The sequence below is a fragment of the Rosa chinensis genome, chromosome 2 (assembly GCF_002994745.2).
Source record: "Rosa chinensis cultivar Old Blush chromosome 2, RchiOBHm-V2, whole genome shotgun sequence".
Taxonomy (NCBI): Eukaryota; Viridiplantae; Streptophyta; class Magnoliopsida; order Rosales; family Rosaceae; genus Rosa; species Rosa chinensis.
Genome location: NC_037089.1, coordinates 61,158,205 through 61,173,567, shown reverse-complemented (window position 1 = coordinate 61,173,567; position 15,363 = coordinate 61,158,205). Strand labels below are relative to the sequence as shown.

Below are 15,363 nucleotides of genomic sequence, written 5' to 3'. Positions count from 1 at the left end.
CAGAATATATGGCCGCATTCTTCATATCAATGTGAGCACAATACACAACTTAAGTCTCTAGTATAGCCTTTGGTGGTCAATTTGGCTCGAATTGGCAGTAAGTCATTGCATGCACGCCAAAGGAAAATTTGAACCTTGCCTAATACTTTGGCCTTCCACAATCTCTTCCACAGCTCCAAGTAAGGATCTCTGCTAGAGGAAGATGCCAAAAAGTTGTCAAGTACCACTGCACGAGCAATCCAATATGCAATACGAACAAAGTAGAAACCCTTACGCTTCAGAATCAAACTAATGGTGTCCCCATACTTCTACTACTTAGAGGGATGCACAGGATTTTATCACCCACCGGAGTTTCAAAAACAGATCGTACTAATGGAGCACACCACTACCTTGAGGATGCATCAATGAGGTCAGAGACTTTGGTGAGATTATGAGAGTACATCCTGCCGGCTTTCGCACAAGATACTGGGGACACTCCGGAATCCACTTGCCCTGCCACATATCGACGTGATTCCCATTGCCAACACTCCATTGAACACCGACTTTAAGTACCAGTCTCCTATTCAATATGCTCCTCCAAGAGAACGAGGGAGCATCACCTACCTCAGCTTCCCAAAACGAGCTGTTGGGATGTATTTGGCTTTGTAAAGCTGTGCAATTAAGGAGTTTGGGTTAGACACTAACCTCCAGCCTTGTTTGGCAGGCATTGCCAAATTGTAAGCATATATGTTTTTGAAGCCCATTCCTCCTTCCTATTTTGTAAGACACAGATCTGTCCCAGGTCCTCCAGTGTATCTTTTTTTTCTCATCAGTATCACCCCAGAAAAAATGAAGTATATAACTGGTGAATATCATCACATATACCCTTAGGCAGCAAATAGCAACTCATCGCATACAAAGGCATCGTTTGAGCAATGGCTTTGATTAAAATTTATTTACTTGCCGAGCTAAGTATCTTGGCTTTCCAACTCACCAACTTTTTCGTAATACGCTCTTTAATATGCTCAAAGATTGCAGTCTTTGACTTTCCAATTCTCATGGGCAAACCCAGGTACCTGTCAAGTTCCTTGACACACTTGACCTCTAAAATTGATGCCATTTCCAACTGTCTAGTAGGATGCACATTGTTGCTAAACACCACACTGCTCTTTTAAAAATTACCTTTTGACCTGATGCTTTTTCATAAATATCTAGGATGCCTCTAAATTAAAAACACTCCTCATTTGTAGTAGTACCAAATAATATGCTATCATCAGCAAAAAATAAATGATGAAATGTAGGGGCCTGAGGGCACATAGTAAGACCTTGAACATCATTATCATTGACTGCTTGAGAAATCAATGACGAAGAGGTGATAAGGGATCACCTTGTCTGATTCCCCTGGTAGGAACAATTGCTGGAGTTGGCTCACCATGTACCAAAATAGAGTATCTGACTGATGTTACAAAGGTCATAATGATGTTAATCCACTGAGACGCAAAACCAAGCTTAGAAAGGATTGCTTCAATAAAATTCCATTCAAGCCTATTATATGCCTTATTAATGTCCAGTTTCAGAGAAAAGAAACCTGTTTCTTACTACCTTAACTTATGCATAAAATGTGCTGCTTCAGTGGCTACCAAAGTATTGTCAGAGATAAGTCTGCCAGAGACATATGCACTTTGCAATGAAAAAATAATATCTGGTAACACCAACTTGAGTCTATTGGTCACCACTTTAGAACTTATCCTGCAAAATAGTGCAATTGGCCGAAAGTGAGTGGCATCCTTCGGGTCTTTCTGTTTTGGTATTAGACACAAATGAGTGAAGTTCGATTCAGGCCACATCTCTCCCCTTTCAAGAAGAGCACGAACTACAGTACATACATCATTGCTAACAATATTCCAGAACTTCTGAAAAAAGAATGGAGACATACCATCCTGCCCCGGGCTCTTGGAAGGGTGCATTTGAAAGAATGCCTACCTAATTTCTTCATCAAAGACTGGTCTTAACAAATCAGCATTCATATCGGCTATTACCTTCACCGGAGTAGCATCAACAACTTTCGCAATGGCTTCATTATCTATTCCTTCAGTTGAGAACACCTGCTTGAAGTAAAGCAACAGGAGTCTTTGTATTTCCGTGGGGCAGTTTGCCATTCCCCAAATTCATTACCTAATCCTTTGATAGCATTCTTGGCTTTCCTGAATCTAGCCCTTCTATGAAAAAAAGCTGAATTACGGTCACCATCCTTAAGCCATATAAACTTCAATCTCTGCCTTCAATACTTCTCCTGTTGAGAGAGAAGTTGGCTGTACTAAACATGCAACAACCTCTGTTCCCCATACTGTGTCGAGGAGTAGGGCTGTTTCATTAAATCGTTCAACTTTTCTTGTAATACACGCAAGTTAACCTTCTGTTTATTAAAATCCGTTTGATGCCAATCCATGAGTCTTCTACCAACACATCTATTTTGTGCCCCAACTTCCTCAAAGCATTACTAGTAGTAGAAGTAGCCCATTCTTGTGTGATGATGTTTGTGCATTCTTCCTACCCAAACCAAGCTTCCTCAAACCAAAACCGGCGTGCATTTTTAATCCTTGCCAATCGTTCATCATTAACCTCAATGGGCAAGGGACTATGATCTGATTCAGATGGAGGGAGCGTCACCACCCTACTATATGGAAACCTGCTTCTCCATTGAATGATCTGGAAACCTCCGTCCAAACGTTCCTTAGTAAACTTATTCGCCCATGCGAATTGACTGCCAATGAAACCCATATCCATAAAATCACAAATGGACATGGTTCTGCAGAATTTTGCCTCTGCAGAATTTTGCCATTGCAGCATTTGCCCTAGGAGGTCCCCCAGTCTTGTCAGCATTGTTCATGATTTCGTTAAAATCTCCTGCCCTTAACCATGGCAACGAGCAAGATTGTGCTACTAGGGTTTCGATCAGGGAGCATGTTCTATCTGTCCATCATAGGCAGCGACACCATAAATGCCGATGAAGCACCACATATCCATGCCCGGTTTTCCTATCACAGCGTTAATGTGGTATGGGGAGTAATTGCAGATGTCCACATGTGTGTCATCATTCTAGAAGAGTGCAAGCCCCTACAACTCCTTCTCCCGTGGAACACATAATCCCCCCTTGAAACCCAGTTTCGTAATGATAGAGTCAATGAGATTTTTCTTCGCCAACGTCTCCAAAAGGAAAATGAGACTAGGTTTTTTGGCCTGCACCATATCAACCAGCGCCCTCTGCGTTTCCAAATTGACGATGCCTCTACAATTCCATCCTAACACATTCCCCTCATGCATTAGTAGGAAAACAGCGCGGTGCCGAAGAACAAATCCTGCTTTTGTGGCAGCACAGAAAGAAACGGCGGCCTTAGGGTTTTTATTAAAATGAAGAAGATATTTATATGTTTGGTTCGGTGGAAATTTTGTTTCTAGTGTACATACCTCTTTATTTATGTGATAAAGTAATTTACTTGATATATCATTATATTATATTAATATACTATATACTATAGAGAAACTCATCAAAATCAACCGACACAACTTTGTATTGAACCCTGAAAATTTGAATATTAACTCAACCTTCTAAACTAGTAAATTAGTGGCAATTGCTCCCTAGATTAAGAATAGGCTACTAATCCACGTATTTGCTCCATTCAGAAGTATGTCTACTGATTGATAGTTTAATTTTGAGTATAAAAGGCTGTGGTCTTATATTCTTAATTGGACAAAACAAATAGTTTACAAACATCGATCTGATCACCTAGTCTGATAATTTTAATAATTAGATTTTTTTTTTATGAACAATAATATTTAAAGAATTGATTTGCTAATATGTACATGTGATATCCTTGAATATCGCATCAGCTATGTATTATTTTTTTGGGAGAATGAATTGAATTTATAGATTTAGGGGGGTGTATTGTATTTGGATTTGTGCAGACTTTTTTTAAATGACAGACTTTTTGAAAAATCCACAGACTCTTTAAAAAGTCGATAGACTGTTATAGATTTCTTAAAACCATTGATTTTAGCAACAGACTTTTATTGATTCATGAAAATCTATATACTTTATTATGAATGGCTTCTACAGATTTCTTAGGATGTACAAAATATATAAAAAAAAAAAAAAAAAAAACAAATGCAGCCCAAACACAAAACAAAATAATAACTTATTGTCTCTTTAATGCTCCAGTATCATCTAATAGAAATTGACTCGAATAAATGATTGTTAGTCTGTGTAGCGAGTTTGTTCTCATTCCTAATCTCCCAACAACATAAATATACAATATAGATCACTTGATGTTTATGGTTAATTATTCTCATCAATTTTGTTTTCGCCGATTAACATATATTGTAGCAATATTGATCAATGTCTTGATCTATAATCAATCAATTGAAATTCAATTGTTCAACCTTTTTTTGAACCATAATATAAATTCAAATTAATGAGAATGATTAATTGATAAGATAAAATTTAGTATGGTTCAAGGTCTTAGGATTAGACCACAATATTTGAGTTTTAGGGTTTCATAAATCATTTTTATTGCTATTAGGGTTCGAAGTATCACAATTGACAAAAAAAACAAAAACAAAAAAATAAAAATCACATTCAACAACTACAATGAACATGTTGGGTATCAAAAAAAGTTGATATCATAAAAAATTAGAGAAAAGACAAAAAATTAAGAAAGAGAGATGATGAAGGACAAACTTCTTCGTGCGTAGAGAGAATAACTTTGATAGACCTTTTTTTTTTTAAGAGGAAACTTTGATAGACTTTTTGAAATCTTTGGTCTAGAGGCTGGAAAATTATTGGAGTTTGTTATGTATAGTTAACACTACAAAGTCCATGATTATCCATGATTTTCTAATTCCATAAGTATGAATGATATTTTGAATACCTCTGTACTTTTATTCATTTTTAAAAGTCCTAATTGAATACCCCTAGATTTTGGTGGAATTCATGAAGTCTTTAAAAATCCTAATTGAATACCTCAAGACTTTCATGAATTGTTAAAAGTCTATATTGAATACACCCAGACTTTTAAATTCCATAGATTTCTTTAAAACTTCCACTAATTCCATATACAATACACCCCCCTTAGGATATCAACGGCAATTGTGTTGGAGAGTCTAGATTTGCTCGTTCCAGATATGATTCAAGGTTGACCGGGTTTTGTGCAGTCGAGGGCGGTAGTTGTGTTAGCGGTGGTAAGACGACGTAGGTGGTTTTTGGAGGCTTGAGCTTGCTGGGATTGTCTGCTTCTGCTTGGATTTGTGTGTTATTGGGCTTGGGTTTTAGCTTCGGCCCTATCTTATTTTTACTACTATTTTATACATTCGAAGTTTGTCTGCTCTTCTTTCCCTTTGGTAGTGACAGCTAGAGGCGAGGGTGTTTAGCTCGTAGTCGGGTTTACTTTTTAGTTTGACACAGTTTAATTTCTGAGAAATTCTTAGGTGGGGCTTTCCTCACCACTTGGCTTTAGGGCCAACCAATCAGAACACACAAAATTTCCTCTCTTTTCCAAAACTACCCCTGCTCCCTAAAGTGTAATACCCAAAACTCCCCCCTATTGGGCAGTGATTGATCCGTCCCACCACATGGCTTAAGGGTTGCCCCATGCAAGATTCTCTCTTAATTACGATACGAGGGTTTGAATTTTTTTAATGAGTACAATTAAGTGTATGTAAGTGTAGAGTTATGTGTGGAGAAATTAATTTGACAGGCCACCGTGGTAGGTTTCTTTGTTATTCTACTAGCTTGATAATGAAGTTTATCGTTTCTCCTAAAAAAATTATAAAAAAAATACTCCATAATCCATTTTGACCATCTAGAACAATTCTGAAAAATTATAATTTATTTTTTAATATAATAAATAAACAAAAATTACCCCACAACCCACATTTTTCTTGATCTCATCTAATTCTCTTTGCAATAACTATTTTATCATATGCATAGACTGTGGGAGAATCACGTTCTTAACGGTGGGCTATGGTTCTTCAATAATTCAATGCTGCTCTTGGCAGATTATGACGGAATCCGGGATCTGGTAGATGTTTCTCTGAACTCTATGACTATTTTGGTGGCAGTGAAAGGGTTGCGCATGGCTATGCGCAATGAGCGTGCTCTAACGTTGCTTGGGAACGCCGTGGGGCTGTTTGTAAGGTACGATCAGGCGGCGTTGCAAAGGAAAGACCCCGTGCAATGAATCTAGGTTGTGCACGACGTACACCGCCGCATATGGGCTCGTCGTACATACTCGTTCTCGGCAGAAGTGGCGATGGATTTGGAACTGAGGTATGAAAAGTGCCATGGTATATGTAGGGCATGTGATTTCTTTGTACACGAAGTGGGTGGTTGTGACAACCTATTAATGACGGTGATGGCGCCAGAAGGCACGGATCCAGCGTTGGAGGCCGCGCAAGTGGTGGCGGACATGGTCGAAATTGGGCCGCCTGGCTGGTCTGAGATACGGCCTGCGGTTGGTCGGGGATCGCAGCTGCGGACGGAGGAGGCTCAAGCAAATGGGTCGGTGGCTGTAGAAGGGTTGGCGTCTGGACTGCAGGGCATGGCAGATCCGGAATACTCGGCGGGAAACTCTAATTTGATTTTAGATTTCCCTGTTGGCTCGGGCGATAGTAGGCCTAGGGAGCAGGGGTCGGCCCAGCAGTTGGGCTGTGTGCTGAGATGGCAGAGGGTCTTGTTGGGCTCGTGGGGACTGATGGTGATCATGTTCTTAATGGGCAGGTAACTGGTGGGCCTGCAGCACATGGGTCTGCTGCAACTTATACAGTTCTAGAGGTGCGTAAATGGAGCCATGGAGAGTGGAGCAAGGAGAAGCGGCTAAAGCCTAGCTTGGTTGTGATCCCTTGTGAATTTCATCTTGGTGAACTTGTGGATGTCCCTGTTAGTATTGGGAAGATTCCGAATAAGAAAGGTCGCCCTAAGGGTTGCAAGAACAAGAAGGTTTATGATGGAGAATTGGATAGCAGAAACACCAACCTGAGGCAGAGGTTATTAGATGATGAGGACTCTGATGCAGGTACTAAATCCGACCATAAGGTCACGGAGAAAGTACTTGTTTAGGGTTCCATCAAGACAAGACATTCTGGACTCAAGCTTTTGCAGTATGGATAATTTCTATATGCTTTTCCAAAACGTTTCTAGTTGATATTTGTACCACAATTAACGTGTCTGGCAAATTAGACTAATGAATATTTCTTCCTTAGAATGAGAGATTATTTTTGCGTAGTTTTAGGCTTGATGTTCAGTGAGCGTCCCTTAGATTTTAATGAGTTTAGCTGTTGCTTAGATAGGTTATCCAGTTTGTCCCAGAACCTTATGTAAGTTCTGTTAGGTTTTGACATGTTTTTTCATGGCTTGATTATTAATAAAATCAACCCTATTATAAAAAAAAAAAAGGGCCGAGACCACTTACCCAATTTTAGAAGAAACATTGCCCACTTACTCCCGCACCAGTTTTTTAACCCCATTTACCCAATCTAACCTCTGGTGACAGTTTTGCCTCTATTAATTAAATTTAAACCCATCCATCTCCTCTCAGTCTCTCTCTCCTTCCCAAACTCTCTCGCTCTCCCCCGATCTCCACCTCTTCTCTCTCTCTCTCTCTCTCTCTCTCTCTCTCTCCAGCCGGCAGTGGCGACCATGCCTTCAACACCTTCTCATCGACCTCGATCTCGGCGCCGGCTAGCACATCCCAAGCCCCATCTTCGTCGACCTCTGCCAATCACCGAACACCGTTCAGGTGCCGATCACTGGTCTGGTGCCGACCATCCTCAATCACAGATCACCGATCTGAGGCTGGTCGGAGATGGGCTGCAGGTGAGAGACTGGAGAAGAGGACCTGGGGAAGACTAAGGCGGAGATGGGACTGGTCGGAGATGAGCTGCGGTGATGGGCTGCAGGTGAGCGACTGGAGATGGGCTGCGTTGGGGCTCGGACCGGTCGGAGAAGGGCTCCAGGTTAGAGACTGGAGAAGAGTCCGGTCAGAATCGTGCCGGAATCAGGCTGGAGAAGCATGGGTGTCCACAGGGGAAGCCCAACCCGAAACAAAGAGACCCCAACCCGCCGCAGGGAAGCACCGGCGAAAAAAACAGCCGGCCTCACACGTTGATGGGTGCCCAGACCTTTTTTTTTTTTTTTCGGTATCCTGAGATTGCAATGTAACTGTGGGGTTTGTTTGATGGTCTACTGGGGGCAGTAGACACATTATTGGCCACCAGTAGACTTTGATACGAGGGACAGGGATAACTATAGTGTGGTGTTTTGATAAATTACCGGTTATTTTCTGTGTATTATAGTCAAATTATCTGTGAATCCTACAAACTGGTGCATTTTTGGTGGTCTATTGGGAGGCAGTAGAGACATTGGAATTTGTATTGTGGGGCAATAATATGATTATTGGGAGGCACTAATATGATTATTGGGAGCCAATAATATGATTATAAATTGATCAATTGTGCCTGTAGTGTATTCATTTTGGTTTTGGGAGTTCATACAATTCACTGGACGACAATAATAGGATTATTGGAGGCAATAATATGATTTTTGGGAGGCAGTAATATGATTATTGGGGGCAATAATATGATTACGGGGGGGGCAATAATATGGTTACTGGATATTATTAGGGACCGGTCGCCGGATTCCGGTCACCGTTCGCTGAATTCCGGTCGCCGGCGCCCTGCCACTGGTCACCGGAGGCCGGCAAGGTGGAGGATGACTTATCCCTCTAAGTGAAAAAGAAGGAGAGGGCAAAAAAGTCTAAAAATAAAAATAAAAAAGAATTAATTGGGTAAAGGGGAAATAATCCCTTAGAGTGTTTTGGGTAAATGGGGTTAAAAAACAGTTTGTGGAGCAAGTGGGCAATTTTTAGCCTAAAATCGGGTAAATGATCATTTCCCAAAAAAAAAAAGACCGTGGGAGATTGCTAATTTTATGATTTTTATTTTTTTAGGAGATGTCAATTTTATGTCATAAAATAATAATATTAATGAATAGGAAATTAAAAATTCCAATAGATCGAGCAATACTACATTAATAACCAATTGTCGCCTAAGTGTACATCTAGATAACATGATACAAATTCAAAGACTGAATGCCTTCTCAAATTTCTAGTTGTGCGACATTTCTACTACGCAAGAGAAATTGGGTCAGGAGCAAAAGATGAAAAATGCAATCAATTCTTTCGCAAGAATTGTCGACTTTGCTCTGCTAGGGTTTCTTTGCCCTAGCCGTACCAATGATCGAGTTTGCGACGCGATGGCGGAGGAGAGCACGATGGCTCCTTCTGCACTTTATGAGGAGGCCATTGTGAGCCTTGTTGGAGGAGAAGATGCAATCCATGATTCATTTTTCTACCTTTGTGGTCGGTTTTTATCCAAGAAGACAATGGTGATCCCGTCATTCTCGGCCGCGATCTCCAACGTTTGGGGGTTGAAGGAGAAAGTTCTGATCCGGCATGAGGAGGAGGATATCTTTGTCTTCCAATTCAAGGATAGAGAGGTGAAGAATCGGATTCTCTCCAGCGATCCATGGTTCTACAACAACTCTATGTTGCTACTAGCAGACTATGACGGCGTTTCAACTCTCGAGGCGGCTTCACTGCATCTCCTGGAGGTTTGGGTGGCGGTGAAGGGGTTGCGCATTGCTTTGCGCAACGAGAAGGCCTTAACCCTAATTAGACGAGCGTTGGGTTCCTTTGTTAAGGTTGATCAGGGGGCAGTGCAACGAAAGGATCCTATTCAAAGGATCAGTGTAGTACAGGATGTCCGGCAGAGGATTTGGGCGCGACAGACCTTTCAATTTTCTCTGACTGTCTCGGTGTTGGTGGAACTCCAATATGAAAAATGTCATGGGTTGTGTTCGGCTTGTGGCTTCTTTCGTCATGGAGGGGGTATATGTGATGGCAGATTGGAAGTGGAGGCGCGTGCAGCACTGGTTCTAGCGGGGTCGGACCACGTGGTGGAAGCAAACCCAGATGGGTTGGCGGCGTCAGAAGCGGCAGTTTCTGGGTTGGTTGTTGGGTCAAAGATGCCGGCGACAGTGGGACTGGATGCGCCGGAGGTTTCTGGGGTGGCGGAAGTGACTGGAACATTGGTGCTAGGATCGGGTTCACCAGCCGCGGGGCGTGCAGAACTCGTTCCGGAAAAATCGGAGGGAAGCCCTAATTTTGAATTAGGTTGACTGCTGGGTTGACTGAGACTAGTCAACCTGGTCTTGGGTTGGGTCTGCTTGGGATTGGGTCGGGTCTGCATGGGACTGGGCCGAATTTCTTTGCTGATGGGGCCAATATAAAGGGCCTTGTTGTTGGGATTAATTCAGAAAAACATCTTATCTTGGGTGTGAAAAAGAAGAGCTTTAAGCCTAGGTTGGCTTTCATACCTCCGGAATTTCACCTTGGTGAATTGGTGGAGGTTCCGATTTCCCTGGGGACAGCTCCAAAGAAAAAAGGACGTCCTATTGGACGAATGAATAAGCGTACTTTGAAAGATGAAGGTAACAATGCTGGTGCAAATATCAGCTCCAACTCCCCAGAGAAGGAGCTAGCTATTGTTTAATTTCTTTGATTGGGGTCTTAAGCCTGTTTGAGTGTGATTAAGTTTCTATGAGTCTTTTATAACGTTTCTAGTTTCTTGCTTGTACTACAATTGCGTGACTGGCAAGTGAGGGCTAGTTGAATGATTTCTTTCCGTAGGAGGCGAAACTTTCTTATGCTTGGGCAGGCTTGCTTAAATGTGAGCTTCTCATTGATTTTAATTAGTTTGCTTTAGCTTGGATATGTTTTATCGGATTTTCTTGCTGGACTGCTTATGTAAGCTAAGACCAATTGACTGTTGATTTATTGAATAACAATAAACTTCTATTCAAAAAAAAAAAAAAATTTGGGTGAGAAACAACTCCTTGTGGGGGAGCTGGCTTGACGTTTTCAGTGTTAGAGCCTTAGAGCTAGAAATTCCTTTTATTTTGTTCTGACCACAAACATGACTCGGCCTCCGGGTTTCTTCTGTGCCTCAACATCATTAAGGAACTCCCATGAGAGTAAACAAAACTTCTCATATCATTGCCAATAGTTCTAGAACCTTGGTCCCGAGAATCGAACACGACCTTTTCATATCATTGCCAAACACAAACTCCGGGTACCCAAATGTCACTCATGAACCTCATAACACTCATGCTCCTCATGCTGAAAAGCTATGATTCCGCTACGTAATTCAAGCAATGCCAGTAGAAGGACTCAAACTCACCACACTCACACATGTACATATATAGGGTCGATGTTCTTATTCATTAGAGCTTAAGAGTCATTTCGATCATAACCATTAATGCATTTTTAATTGGCATTAGTACTCAAAAATTAGTAAATAAAATTGCAAATTTCCGATTGAACAAGAAATGAGATGCATATTATTAGCAAGTAAAACATGACACTGATACACAGACATAATTGGCAAGCACATAAAACGGGCCCGCGCAAATTTATTCGAATCTCACATCAATCATCTAATTTAAGCGGCACCGCAAGTAGTTGAGTCTATTTCAATGCTTCCTCCACTCTTCTTCTCCACTACATTACAAATCTTGATCAATTTATTTTAGCAGTTTTCAAGCTCCACGCACTTCCTGCGATTTTGACACTCTCACTTCCATAATTGAAAGCATATAAGTGGGCATCACCATCAACAGCCAATGTCGGATAAACCCTGGCTGTTATGCACGCCTTGCCTTCTCCACCAAAGCTCTCCACTATAGAGTGATCAATCTGCAACGGTTCCGAGTGCGTGAGGGTACTAATTTGTTTCATGAATTGGGTATAAAAGGAAAATAGTGAAGGGAACCATGCATAAAAGTGCAGAGTGTCGTATACGCAACTATGAGTCGTGCACAAAAAATGGGTTTGCATATTTGCTAGCTATATCCCCTTCCCTTATCGTGAAGAATTGAACTGTTTTGAACTTTTGATCAAGGGAAAGGAACACCTATAGTTCTTTTGGAAAATAACCCATATGCCTTGGTTGTCCAAGAACACCTATTTACTTATATCATATCTTATAAAAAAACATGCAATAGGAATATTACCTCAAGCTTTACAATTTTCGGGTAAACTTACATAATTCTAGCTATATTTTCTTAGAAAATCAAATACAATATGGAAGATGTAAAAGTCCAAAGGCAGGCATAGTTGCATAGTTGCGTGAGTGTTCAAGTTACAAGGAAAATGTGTAGATTCTCAAAAACTTTGATGGAAATTTAAATTTATGGTGGGAAAGACTTTTAAACTGGAAGACTATGGAAGTCTTGACTTTTCAATAAAGAAATACCGGTTGATATATTAAACTGTACTTCATAATAACTTACCAAGCTTCTTAGTGACAGCTTCTCATGAACAGGATCCACAGTTACAAATGCCCCATAAGTGGTCATATCATTATCTTGATTTAGGGAGGACCTACCAGACAAACCAAAAAAAGAAAAAAGATTAATATATGGGGAAATATAAATTTGTATGTGAGATTAGAGAGTGGCTAAGAGAGAATGAGACCTGCTTTGGTCACTGCACATAAGCACCACATATTTCTTGTAATTGTTTTGAGACTTGAAAATTCTATAGAAGACTGCTGTGTTTTCTTTCAAGTCCTTTGAAGCCAAAGTCAACAATCCAAATGGTCCAAGACCGCCTTTCACCGAGGCACCCTTTTTGCTGCACAAAATTTGTGGATTAGTCCAACTTGGATCCAATACTTCTGCTTTCTTGAAATCACTTATCTCGAATGCGACTTCTACATCAGCCTGTAAAAGCAAAAATCACCCAACGAAAGCAAAACAACACTATGTTAAAAGTTTATTCCAATGAAGTGGGATTTATCCTAATGTGCTTTTTACTAACAAGTGGTAGAGTCCCATTACTCTAAACCTAAACAGAAGCAAAAAGGAGGAACAAGATAGAATAGGCATACTTGCGCTGCTGTGACACCAAATACTTCATGAAGTGATCCTCCCTTAAGTACAGTGCTTGGCAACGTGACCTCCTTTGTTCTAAGTTTTTCAAGCTCTACAATTGGCCATTGCACCAATTGTTTGCCAGACTTGTCAAGCACAATGGTCCTTGGAATTGCCTGCAAGAGTAGCCAATTTGAATACAATAACTCTTAATTCTTAAGCCAGCACATTGAAGACTATTCTAGTCCAATAGTAGCTACTGATTATATATGATACTCCATTTCCATCCTTTGTAGGTCTACACCATTGACCAATTCTTAAATGTAATTGGATACAAACTATTGTAAAATATAGAGAAACAATACCTGGAGTCCAGACCATCCTTTCTTGACGTCACCATTGACACTTGAGGATTCATTAATCCAACCCCACAAGATCCTGCGGTTCTTAGCACTGTCAAAGAAGGTTTTTGAAGCATAAAACTTACCATAATCATATCTCAAACCGGAATCACTCTCAACTGATCCCTTATCTGGAATATAGATATCCTTGCTGATGTTATATGTACCAATTGTATAGTACTCTTTCCTGGTGTTGTCCAAGCTAACCTTGAGCACATGCTTAACATTAGGACCATTTGTTGATGTGTCAAGACCAACTGAGCTAGTCTTTGAAATTGGGAAAAAATCTGGGCACTCCCACATTCCATTTTTCTCTTTTGAATGAAGTGGGTGTTTGGCCTTAGTCCAATGCATGAAATCTTTGCTTCTATAGAGTATAGCTAATCCCCTTTGGTGCCTTTTGCTTCCAATGATTAACCTCCATCTCTTGTCTGGCCCTAGCCATGCAGTGGTTGGATCCCGAAATGAGCTAGCATTGACTTGGTTAGCTAGTGTTGGAGCCATTAGTGGGTTTTGAGGGACCTTAACCCATTCCCTAAGAAAAGGGTCTGAGAGGTTTTTAGGAAATGCCAAGTTTTGAACTTGTTGGTTTTGGGGATTGATTCCGGTGTATAACATGGCCGGCTTGCCTCCGGGAAGGATTGTAGCTGACCCCGACCAGCAGCCGTTGATATCGGACGGCTGTGATGGGTAGATAGCAGCTTCATGTGGGATCCAGTTGACAAGATCAGTTGATGTTGAATGTGCCCAAACAATGTTGCCCCAAACTACACCTTTGGGATTATATTGGTAGAAAAGATGGTAAATTCCCTTGTAAATCATCGGCCCTGAGAAGAGAGAGCAATAGGCAAGACTTTAGTACAAGATGTGGCCAAAAATGAAAGGGCCAAGCATATAAATCCACCAACCGCATGTGTTTGACTTGTTATACCATTCCTCCACATAATCACATCAATGCATCACATTACTTCCATAGAAAATGAGAACAAGGCACAAGCCCAGAAAACACAATTAACTATATAAAAAAACCACTGTAGAAAATAAAACTCAGGGAGAGCGAAAGTAACTAACCATTTGGATCTGTGACGAGAAACCAAAGAAGCCAATGTGTCCATTTCCACAGTTACAACAAGTCAAATGTGAAAAACAAGAAGCAAAGAACAACTGTTAAGAGTTGTATACAATAAACTTAGACAAGGACAGATGCAAGAAGCTAAAGAAAATGAAGAAAATGAAAAAAGCCGAGAGAAAATTGAAGATGAGTTGAAGATATACATACCATTGATCCAGTTCTTGGGAGGCTGGAAATGATAACCAGTTCTGTAAGGATCTTTAGCTTGGGGTTGTGTTGAAGTTAGTTGGGTAGTTTGAAGGTCGCTATAGACAAGGTGGGAAGCTTGAAGCTCAACAACAGCATAAGAAAGCAAAAGTGAAAGAAGGCAGAATTGCCAAAGAGAGGATATCATCATGGCCATGTTGGCTTTGTGGGAGTTTGGAAGATAAGGGCACCCAATATTGCGTATTTATAGGCCGGAAACACTAGTCAAGATCTTTTGTTCCGTTTCGTTTTTATTTTCTTGGGCGGAAGTCAAGGAAGGAAGGAGAGTTTAACAGGGATAGTTATATGGAAAACAGAATTATAGTCACAGCACAAAATATTTTAATATTGTACAAGGAAAAGTATATTGTAAGTTTATGATAGTATAGAAAGAATTTTTTAGGAGAGTAGGATCCTGGAAATTAAGCAGGCCATTTTATGAATTCTGGATCAGCAGATTAAGGTCAAAAGTCAAAGAGCTGAATTTATTTATTTTTTTTTTTTTTTTGAAAAGGAAATTTCTTTTTATTTGCGTTGTGTTTTGGGGTGAAAGGAATTCAGTTCGGAATTTTACAAAGTCATTTTCTATTGTGTTTTTTTTTTTTAACGTTTCATTTTCTATTGGCACTAGCAGATAGATAATAGTCTAAACTCTAAAGTAGCAGATAGATAACGGTATA

At 40.5% G+C, this 15,363-nt stretch overlaps 1 protein-coding gene across 1 annotated transcript; it reads right to left on the bottom strand.

The window, feature by feature from the left end:
* Positions 1-11,408: 11,408 nt before the first annotated feature.
* On the bottom strand, positions 11,409-14,929 carry LOC112187488 (beta-fructofuranosidase, insoluble isoenzyme CWINV1). The gene is made up of 7 exons (XM_024326306.2): positions 14,645-14,929; positions 14,437-14,445; positions 13,330-14,192; positions 12,982-13,140; positions 12,567-12,814; positions 12,383-12,473; positions 11,409-11,786 (listed from the first exon to the last, which is right to left on the bottom strand). The coding sequence occupies exons 1-7, from the start codon at positions 14,838-14,840 to the stop codon at positions 11,610-11,612; spliced, it is 1,743 nt and encodes a 580-aa protein (XP_024182074.1). The 5' UTR covers positions 14,841-14,929; the 3' UTR covers positions 11,409-11,609.
* Positions 14,930-15,363: the final 434 nt, after the last annotated feature.

Bases quoted from the DNA above. Each gene is read 5' to 3' on its own strand.
- LOC112187488 (XM_024326306.2), bottom strand. From the start codon at position 14,840: ATGGCCATGATGATATCCTCTCTTTGGCAATTCTGCCTTCTTTCACTT. The intron at 13,141-13,329 runs GTATTGTTTCTC...CTACTCTTGCAG, and splicing joins AAGGATGGTCTGGACTCCAG to GCAATTCCAAGGACCATTGT. The intron at 12,815-12,981 runs GTATGCCTATTC...TTGCTTTTACAG, and splicing joins TTGGTGTCACAGCAGCGCAA to GCTGATGTAGAAGTCGCATT.